At 43.2% G+C, this 10,400-nt stretch overlaps 1 protein-coding gene across 2 annotated transcripts in view; it reads right to left on the bottom strand.

Moving 5' to 3' along the window:
• The window catches only part of rpgrip1l (RPGRIP1 like), a 13,766-nt gene extending 5,140 nt beyond the window's left edge, over nucleotides 1-8,626 (bottom strand). Inside the window, exons 1-15 of one of the 2 annotated variants that reach the window (XM_069528747.1) lie at nucleotides 8,513-8,626; nucleotides 7,673-7,762; nucleotides 7,352-7,496; nucleotides 6,282-6,589; nucleotides 6,048-6,147; nucleotides 5,509-5,652; nucleotides 5,141-5,246; nucleotides 4,475-4,621; nucleotides 3,928-4,001; nucleotides 3,491-3,630; nucleotides 2,471-2,577; nucleotides 2,257-2,301; nucleotides 1,933-2,100; nucleotides 954-1,071; nucleotides 246-689 (exon numbers count right to left, since the gene is read on the bottom strand). In XM_069528747.1, coding sequence (XP_069384848.1) covers nucleotides 246-689; nucleotides 954-1,071; nucleotides 1,933-2,100; nucleotides 2,257-2,301; nucleotides 2,471-2,577; nucleotides 3,491-3,630; nucleotides 3,928-4,001; nucleotides 4,475-4,621; nucleotides 5,141-5,246; nucleotides 5,509-5,652; nucleotides 6,048-6,147; nucleotides 6,282-6,589; nucleotides 7,352-7,496; nucleotides 7,673-7,760 — 2,134 coding nt within the window. In that variant the 5' untranslated portion in view covers nucleotides 7,761-7,762; nucleotides 8,513-8,626. Of the gene's footprint in view, nucleotides 1-245; nucleotides 690-953; nucleotides 1,072-1,932; nucleotides 2,101-2,256; nucleotides 2,302-2,470; nucleotides 2,578-3,490; nucleotides 3,631-3,927; nucleotides 4,002-4,474; nucleotides 4,622-5,140; nucleotides 5,247-5,508; nucleotides 5,653-6,047; nucleotides 6,148-6,281; nucleotides 6,590-7,351; nucleotides 7,497-7,672; nucleotides 7,763-8,383 lie in introns of both variants that reach the window. The other variant, XM_069528748.1, reaches the window with a different exon arrangement.
• Between the last annotated feature and the right edge of the window lie 1,774 nt (nucleotides 8,627-10,400).

The raw sequence follows: 10,400 nt of genomic DNA, 5'->3' as shown, positions 1-10,400 counted from the left end.
CCTGCTGCGTTCAAAGAAAACTCTGACATTTCCAACCTCACTGCAGCATCTGGAGGATTAGTGCCTTGCTCAAGGTCAACACATACACAAGCGTTTTCTATATATGACTCAGCTGGTCTGAGGATTTGAACCTGCAGCTTCTTCACTACACTAACATCGTCGTTGATTCAGTTGAAGGCTCTGTGACTCTGTGTTTCTTTACTTCCTGTTCGCAGTTCCTGACAGAGTGATGTCATCTCACTCACCGACCAGCGGTACGGTCCCGTGAACCTTCCCGTCTTGCTCGAGCAGCTGTTGCAGGCGAAGCTGTCCGCTCGCCAGCGTCCTCCAGTCCAGGCCCAGCGCCTGGTGCAGCTCCACGGTGACAGAGCATCTATGGAGGTAGTCGAGGAAGCGATCATCCACGCTCACCACGTACTTCGACGTGAAACCGTATTGCGGTGCGTGGCCCGTCACCACCGGAGTGGAGTGTGGCTCAAACAGATAGAAGGAGTACGTGCAGAAGGTGGAGGGCCTGTCGTCGCCCAGAGCATCCAGGGCCGAGGGAGACAGCGAGGCACTGACGATCTGAAGCTCCAGAAGGTTCTCTCCACGCTCCAGGTGAAGAGCTTCATCTTTCTGATCCTCGTCTGTGACGTCTGGTTTGAAGTTGTACGTTTTGGTGCCGTAGGCAATTTCTCTGAGCTGAGCTGAGGGAGAGCAGGAGACAGACCATTAAAGGTTTAGTTGAAAGACGGACAGAGGAGACACGACATCCTTTAACTGCAGTTACACCTGTTTCATCTGCAGCTGTGATAGGCTGCCTGTCGGTGAAATGCACCCTGGGAGTAGTTCCGTCTTCTGTCCTTCAGTTTTAAAGGTCCAGCTTGTCGTACATTCATAAAGATCCAGATGTTTTCTGACTCAGCTGTTCATCTGTGGTTCTGATGAAGTTTCTCTGAGCGTTTTCTCACCTTCCAGTTTCTTGATCTTCGCCGTCCTCGTGTCGAGCAGCTGAGCCTGACGTTCCAGCTTCTGCTCGTACTCCACTTTGTCACTGTTCAACTTCCGTACAACAGCTTCCAGCTCCACCTGGTGACAAAAGAAACTGGTTTCAGGAACATTGTCTTCTTTTGTACACGGCAGCAGACTCTGACAGGATGTGGGAGAGAACCGTGAAGTAACAGACAAGACAGAGAACTTTAACTGAACAACAGCGCCCCCTGCAGCCACACGTGGTGACTCATTCTATTGGTCCCTGTGTCCCAGTGGTGAAGTGTCTTTCATGTGTAGAACAAAGTGATTCAATGTGTTGAGCTCCGATATTACCCATGATCCTCTGCTTCCTGTACCAGAAGAGAGTTCTTCATGTTTTAAAGTTTCTGCTGAACATTGGAGATAAACTCTGGTTGTTAAGAACTGATCTCAGTTCAGCTTCACTCTTCACCTGGAGCTGATGGAGACTCTCAGTCACTTGTTCTCTCAGGAGATGAACCCACTCAGCAGAGAGAGAGAACAGACGCTCAGGGAGCGAAGGAGGAAACGTTCTCCACCTTCACACTCATCAGACTCACTTTGATCAAACTGAGGTTTAAGATTTAACAACTGAACGATGTTTCCGTAACTGATCTGATGTCGACTGTCGGCTGGTCAACCCACCGATTTTTACATTTTCAAAATGTGTTTGGTCAAATAAAGAAAGAATGAAACAGATGATGAGGGTTAAACTAGAATCCCCGTCCAGTGTTTGTTTGTCTCCACCAATCAGAGCAGCCTCAACCGAGGTCTCTTTGACGACTGAAATCTTATCAGTTCATCTTTGAGTCTAACAAAATATTTTTTATCAAATTTGAAGAAATTCCCTACAGATGTTCTTGAGGTATTGTGTTCACAAGAATGGGACGGACAGACGAACTCCGGGTGAATTGCTGTGGTTCTGTTCTCTTTGTCTACCTTGTAGTTGTTGCTGATTTTGCTCTCCGTGCTCAGGATATTTCTGGTCTTCTCCAGCTCCTGGATAGTTTCTGCGTGAGCGGCTCGGAGCTCCTGGACGGAGCTGCTCCCTCCCTCGTCCGCCTCCCGCAGGAAGTCCAGGTCACTGCTCCGCTGAGATTTACGTTCCTGTGGGGGCAGATTTTTACATGTCAGGGGCAGGAAGGAGAAGTAGTGAGAACTACAATAAGCCTCACCATGAGAACAAAAGAGATCTGTCACATGATGACGCTGATGATCTGATAAACATCATGAACATCACAGCGTTCAAAAGATTCCTCTCACTTTAATGAGGAGAAGAGCCTCAGTGAGTTCAGCCTCATCGTTCTCCTGTAACAAGAACAAGAGTTTTTACATTCAGCAAAACTCAACAACAACTTATCTCTGTATATAAACTGACTGTATATAAAGATGATCACTGACTGTGTGAGATGAATGAATCTATTGATCAATATATTGAATATTAACATGAGGGCAGAATAAAATCAGAGCATCTCACCCTGCAGTGGAACTTCAAACGATCCCTGAGATCCTCTGTTTGTTGCTTCTGTTCCAGAAACTGGATCTGAAGCTTCTTGTTTTCTTCTATCAGCTTCTCGCTTACATCTGAAAAATCTCAGCATTAATCAAACTACAGAAAAGGTGAATCACTATATATTAAATATAAAGTATTCAAATATAAAGTATTCAAATATAAAGTATGTAAATATAAAGTATTTACATATAAAGTATTTACATATAAAGTATTCAAATATAAAGTATTTAAATATAAAGTATTTAAATATAAAGTATTTAAATATAAAGTATTCAAATATAAAGTATGTAAATATAAAGTATTCAAATATAAAGTATTTAAATATAAAGTATGTAAATATAAAGTATTTACATATAAAGTATTTACATATAAAGTATTCAAATATAAAGTATTTAAATATAAAGTATTTAAATATAAAGTATTTAAATATAAAGTATTCAAATATAAAGTATGTAAATATAAAGTATTCAAATATAAAGTATTTAAATATAAAGTATGTAAATATAAAGTATTCAAATATAAAGTATGTAAATATAAAGTATTCAAATATAAAGTATTTAAATATAAAGTATGTAAATATAAAGTATTTACATATAAAGTATTTAAATATAAAGTGTGTAAATATAAGGTATGTAAATATAAAGTGTTTAAATATAAAGTATGTAAATATAAAGTGTGTAAATATAAAGTATTTAAATATAAAGGGTATTTTCTGGGGTAAAGAAAACTACAATTCATATCATTTAGATGAAACAAACTGGTGAAAACATCATGAGGATTCTTCATCACTAGATTTCTGACAGTAGATCCGTTCACCTGAATGTGACACTGGAGCTTTAACTCTTCATGTGACGATATATAACAACAGGAGAAGTCATAGACTTTAATCATTTAACTTTAGTCACAGAAGATGAGTACTCGTCTGAACTTCCAGATGTTGCACAGCAGCACAGTGCTGCAGCTCTATCTGAAATGTGAACTCACCCCTCTCGGCCTTGATTTTGTCGAGGATTTCATTTTTGTCGACAAGGTCGGCCTTCAGCGCCGTCTCCAGCTGTGCGATCTGTAACTTCAGCTGCTGCTCCTGGATCTGCCATTTTTGTTGCTGAGATACGTCGAAGGCGCTGGAGACACAAAAGAAGATGACGTCCATGATTATCAAGTAATTAGTGTGAACTCTGACGCAGCAGTCACTCCTTCAGGAATTCCCGGCTCGTTTTCTTGATTTGTTCCTCGTACTACATGTTTAGATTTTGTAGTTTGGTAGTTATTATTATTTTAGTAAGGTGAAGTGACACTGATGTGAAATCAAAGCTGAGTTATTTAATATGTCCGGTCCATCAGTACATGTAGAACATGCGGCTCCTGTGCTTCTCTCAGAGGTCGAGACTCAAACAGCCAATCAGAACAAAGCTTCTCACCTGTTCACCAGTTGGTCGTTGTTCTCCCTCAGAAGGTCTCTCTCCTGCTGCAGGTCCCAGATCTGCTGCTGCAGCTGAAGAACACAGAGTCTGAGCACAGAGCTGCTCTCATCAGCTGTACACTGATACTAGAAACACTTTATCTAGATCATGTCTGTCTGTATCTCTCATATCGTATCGCCTTCACACGTGGTTCAGAGTCCAGTGAAGTTCAGTGTTGAATTTAGTTTGTTTAGTGATATTGAACGTGTCACGACCGCTCCACCTCATCAGGGTTCTGTGCCTGAGTCCAGCAGCAGGTCTTGTTCTGCTGCAGTCACAGTGAACAGCCCATTCAAACTGACTGATGCTGATTTTCAAAATAATTACAGATGAATTTCTTATCGGTGGGCTGAGGTGAAGTGACACCTATAGCTGTCGGATTGAGGTGCGTCCAGATGCAGAGGAGGAACTGAGACCTTCACCGCTCTGTAGACCAGCACCACAGTTCTGAACTGGGACATGTCCTCTCTAAGGGACATGTGGACCTGATGTAGTGTTTCGTCACCTGCTCCATCCTGATCTTGGATGTGTTGGAGCTCTGCAGCCGTTTCTCCATCTCCAGACTCTTCAGCCTCTCGTCTTTAAGCTGAGCCGACAGCTCGTCCACCTTCAGCATCGCCGCGTCGTGACTGGCCTTCAGCATCCGCTGACTCTGAAATGCACAAGTCAACATTTAACAGCATTCTGGACAAAGTCATAGCATGGTGCTCCTGAGTGCCCCCTGCTGTGAAACAGTTCAGCGACACGACAGTGGTGACAATCTTTAAATTTCATATTGTGGCAGTGTGAAGAGTCTTATTTAAGTTTCCTGCTTCAGGTCACAGCTTCATTTTTTCCCTCAGGTAAAAACACGTGCCTTTAACATTCAGTGATCAGTGTCTATGTGTGGAAACACAGAGTGGACAGTTTGCGTGTTTCTGAATGAAAGTCCAGACGATGGAGAAAGATCCAGGAAGTTTTCTGTTCTCAGCTGCGTGAAGACGAAATGCTCGGATGCACCGTGAGAAAATCAAGCTGCGTCTTTTTCCTAAGATGAAGTAGAAACGCAGCAGGTGAAGCGTGCTCCCCTCAGAGACCCCAGTATTGATCTGCCAGCATTGGACTGATCGTTGGGGTGGGGGGGGTGTTGCTGCTCGCCGTCAGTGAGGATGGGGCTGTAAAAACACCTCACCTCTTGTAGCTGTAGAAATCGACCCTCCAGCTCTGTTACTGCGTTGGACCTGACGGCCAGCTGCTTCTGCAGTTTGATCATCGTCATGTTGTCGTTGACATGTGACCTGAGAGAGAACAAGAGTGTGTCTGACATGTTTGTTTGTTGTGAACCTGAATCCTCTCACAGTTTAAAAGACTGGATCAATAGTTCTCACACTCGGGTTCAGGTCGAACAATGTTTGTATTGAGCTGTAAACAGACGCTCATATTCCTCTGACGTTTCAGGTGAACCAGGTAAAAAACAATGTTTCATCTCTCAGGCTTTCATTAGTGAAGCAATAACATCCACACACTAATAGTTTTAGTATAAACTACAGCATCCTGTACCTAAGTTTGTTGGTCTGCTGCTGTCGGACTTGCTGGAGTCTCTCTTCGTACTCAGCCTCTTTCTTCCTCAGCTCCTCCCACAGCTGCTCCAGCTCTCCCTCCGTCTCCTCCATGTGGCTCCGCTGAGCCTCGATCACTTTCTCTCTAGTTCACATGAACATTGTTATCAGATATCGTCTCTGCTGTATGACGAGTGATTCAGGAAATGTTTCCATGAGGTGAAAACCTACATTGAAATAATTTAACTTTAATTTGTCCGTATGTCTTCTCATGTACGTACATCAGTATGTCTCACATATCTTGTGTGTCACTGTTTCAATCCTAAAAATTATATTATTTGATATAAAAATAATTTAAATTAACTTTAAAACTGAAGCAACAAAGAATATATGCTATTTTTCAGTGCTGTTGGTGAAACACAAGCTCCTCTTGTTTCAGTTCGGAATGTGTGGCCGAAGAGAGACAGACGCTTCACACAGCATCTTTTTTCACAACTCTACACCCCCAGAATTTATGGTTGATCGTAATCATAAACTCACAGGTTGCGGATCTCCGCCCTCGCCTCCTCCAGCAGACTGTGTCCGTATCGGGGCAGCTGGCTGCTGGGAGGCCGCCCTCCTCCGTCCAAATTCCTGGAAACTGAAGGAGACACAATGACGTGTTCACGGTGACGACAACACACTTAACTGTTCAGGATTAACTGCGTCACCAGTTTACATCAAAGCAACAGTTCTCGACCCTGCGCTCTTCTAATCTCAATGTCTTGAACTCACTTTTGGGTCGAGAGGGCGCTGACGTGTCGTCCGGCAACTTCTTTAATCCGGTGTTGACCCGTGACTGGACGTGTCTGTAAGGCGATGGCCTCCTGCTCTGCGTGTTGATGAGCTGATGTTTGGCCACAAGAAGACGCTGTTTCAGTCCCTCGTTCTCCGCCTGTAGTCCCCGCACCTTCTCCTGGAGCTCCTCCATCATTTCCTCCATCTCCACGTCTCGGACCCTGGACACCGGCTGCGCTACGCCAGCGGCGAGCTGCTCCATTCGACCTCTGTCCTTCACCAGCTTCATCAGCTTGGTGCTGAGCCTGACGGGCGGAGGAGGGGATGTGAGGGTTCAGGTGACTGTTGTGAAGTTTGGTTTATTGAACAGGAAGACAATGACAGATTATCTATCGTATTCATTATTGATATATTTATCATTTACTGATCTGTTTATTTCTCTCTCGGAGTTCTCTCTGTCGTATTCTCTGAACCCGCCAACATTTGATTTGATTGTTGAGGGAACTGTTGTATTTCTCTTTGATATCGTGACGTGGTCCTTGATAATCATCAACGTTTTCATATTCAAACATGAACTGACAGATGTTTTGTGAAGGTGAAACGATCCTGATGGTGTCAGCTGACGGTCGACTACGATCACAACCAGACTTCTTGATACACAACATGTCTCCTCATCTTCATCAGTGACTCCTCAGTTCATGTGTCTGCTCCTTCATCTCTATCAGACATGTCCTCATGTACAAATACTTTAAACAAGAAGTTAAACTGTTTCTTCTAATGTAGAGAATCTGTTGTTGTGTTGATGTCTTCAGTTCATCAGCATCTATTGTCCTCGTGTAAAGTTTCTCTGTAAACATCAATGAGACAAACTGAATATGAGACAAATAACATTTGATTTTAATGTAATGTTATTGTTTCGTTGTCTTCCCACTTTCATTGGAAGTCAAATGAAATTGTTGGTATTATAATGGTAAAATTTAAAGCAAAGAAAACCTTGATCAGGCCTGAGTATGTTTGGTAGGACGTGTGTGTGTGTGTGTGTGTGTGTATGTGTGTGTTTGCGTTACTTCTTGATCTTGTCCTCCTGTTTGTTGTTGTGCTCTTTAAGGAGCAGATTCTCATCATGGAGGTGCAGGAACCGATCCTCCAGCTCCTCCCTGGACACCCGCGAGATGTCCTGGCGGGTCCGAGCATTTTGATGAACCCACGGGTCTGTCAGCAGAAAATTATATTCTCATTTCATTTGACATGATGATAAGAAATGTGAGGCTGCTGATGTACACCAGGTTTAGCCTCTGCTCTATTTCCACCACCTATAATCTCATTTTCCAAACAGCAGTGAACAAACCACTAAATAAAGATTCCTGAACACAACCAGTGTCACAGACCTTGCAGAGCAGCGGTGAGTCGAGACAGGTTGACTGCGATGTCTCTGACTGGGACATCTGCTGCTGTCTCATCGAGCGCAGTGGACATGTCTGAAAGGAAACACAGCTTTCAGTAAACACTGTCTCACCAGCAGCACAATGTCCTCCAGGAACATGAGTCTGTCAGAAGTGAAGGGAGAAGTTGTTGAGCCAAACTCCAGTTTAAAATACATCAATCAAAACTGATGTCGCTGTGGGGATTCAAAGATTAACATTAGAACAAGACTATTTGCTTTCCAGTGACTGCTTGAGTCTTTATATGTGTTCGGCTACAAGTGAAACGCTGCAGTGTTTGATTGTTAAACTGAATGAAGACAGATTCTCCACATGCCTCAGCCTTCACTGAGAACATGTAAAAGTTTTCTGTAAGACACGCTGCTGGTGAATTCACTTGATGCCGAACTGGAACCTGGTCATCGTTCTTCTCTGGAGTCAGGGCTCATTTGTCTGGAATAAGATTTAACGTTACTTTCATCTGTGAGGAGGAAAATCTGCAAGAATTCAAACGGAGTCTGGTGAGCGATCTTCTGGAAGTGATTCTATAATATATCAGATAAAGTTTCATGTGAAGTTCAAGTTTCTTAAAGCAGCTGATTCAAAACACTGAGCTCGTTCATGTGTTGTTCTCAATGGAACTAGCGATGCTAGCCACACGAGCTAACGCTAGCTTACCTCTGCTCTGTGGAGGTTAGCTAACAGGCTAACGCGTGCTCAGGTGCTACAGTAGTGACGTCAGCGTGTTCTCTTGAAGCATGAACATGTTTGATTTATATTTGAAATATAGTTTGAGGTGTTTCTCACCTCCAGACCTCCTCACTCCTCCTCACTCCTCCTCACTCCTCCTCACTTCTCCTCAGTAACGGTTGCTACACACAACAAACCAGCGGGGTGCGTCATCACACGCAGGGGCAGTAGGGTTTCTGGGAAATGTAGTTTCTTCTTCTTCTTCTTTGAGGTTTTATGGAGCTGTGATCCAAAGTGTTGTGTGTAAATTAGAATGAACAGTTCCCACCTCTGATAGTACTTACTAGTACTTACTAATACTTACTAGTACTTACTAATACTTACTGCTGCAACAACTGTTTATTTATTGTGCTCATATTATATTCAGACCCATTCTACCACATAGTTATTTTTATATTTCGTTGTGTCAAATCTTGCCCCTTGTCTTTTGTGTCTTCGTCTCTGTGGATGTTGAACTGCTGCTGTGACACAACGAGTTCCCAACTGAGATCAATAAAGTTCATGTGTCTGATACGTTCCTAACAGAGTCCGTGTTGGTTGTATGTTGCGTAGTTGTTCTCTTGTAGATTTCCTTCATGATGTAAACATGTGTTCTGTTGTTCTGCCTCATTGGTCTCAGATACCTGTTGGATGTTTTTCCATGATAGGAAGAACCCTATAGAACCCTATAGAATAGATCATATGAAGTGTTGAGGTTCCTCTTTCCATTCCTCAGCATTCATAATACTTAATACTACATAGTACTTCATCCTGAGGTCTACCAACCTCATGTTTCTGGACGTCCTGAGGTGACCGGGCCTTTACAGCGGCTCCGTCTAATCTCTGGTGGAGTTTACCTCTTTATATTGGAACCACTCAGACGATGGAAACATTTAAATCAACTTTAAAGACCTTGATTTCATCGCTTACTGTGCAATATTTTATTTCTTATGATATTTGTTAGGGTCAATGGTGGCAGTTTGAAACAAGATCTATGAATAAACTTTGACTGATCTCGTCTTCAGTTGGTGAGAATTAATATTAACCTGTTTATTATTATTATATTTTTACAGACTGGTATTGTTGCTGTGGGGGGGGGGGGGGGGGGGGGGGGGGTGCAATAGTCTTAAATCTTAAACCTCAAACAGCTCTGTGAATAAGTGAGGACCAGCCAAACATCTCAAATGGTCCTCACAAAGATAGAAGTTCAAGCACACACACACTGAAATCTCCGTTTAACAGCAGGTTGTTCTTTTGTTTCTGAAGCGTCTTGATCTCATTTGTTCGAATTCTCTTGAAGAAGCAGATTTAAAGCTGGACAGTGTCTCACAGGACTTTAAACAACACAACAGGACAAACACACGACTGAACATCAGTGAAGTTGTGGAGAGAGACTGTGAGTCCCACATGTGACACTAGGTGGCACCTGGTTAACACGACTGAGGAGCTGACTTCCCCCCCTCATATCTACACACACTGTGTGTGTCCTGAAGACTTTTCTGCCCGGTCCAGTCTTCATCCAGGACATGGTCCCACCTGACCCCCAGCCCGTCCACTCCGCTCTGCATCGACCAATCAGCTGCTCCCTCACTGAGCACTAACACTCATGAATCATGTTTTCTGTCCCGGCTCCTAAATGATGGAACGAGCTCCACATTGACACCAGGACAGAAAGTCTCCACGTCTCTCACCACAGACTAAAGACACCTTGGTTCACAAGATGATGTCATCGTCTACTCTGGTGTTTATCTAAAAAAATACAAATAAAAAGTTTCGCTGCACGAACGTGTAGAACTCTGTAGTTTGTCTTGAAGCTGATCAACTGATTGTCACTCTGGATAAAATCAGCTGAATGAAATGTAATGTGTGTGTGTGTGTGTGTTTATTGTGGACATCCAGAGGACCAGTGGACACATGGACCAGTGGACACATGGACCAGTGGACACATGGACCAGTGGACACATGG

The sequence above is a fragment of the Paralichthys olivaceus genome, chromosome 7 (assembly GCF_024713975.1).
Source record: "Paralichthys olivaceus isolate ysfri-2021 chromosome 7, ASM2471397v2, whole genome shotgun sequence".
Taxonomy (NCBI): domain Eukaryota; kingdom Metazoa; phylum Chordata; class Actinopteri; order Pleuronectiformes; family Paralichthyidae; genus Paralichthys; species Paralichthys olivaceus.
Note: the sequence above shows the minus strand (reverse complement) of the source record. Positions and strands in the feature narration are given on the sequence as shown.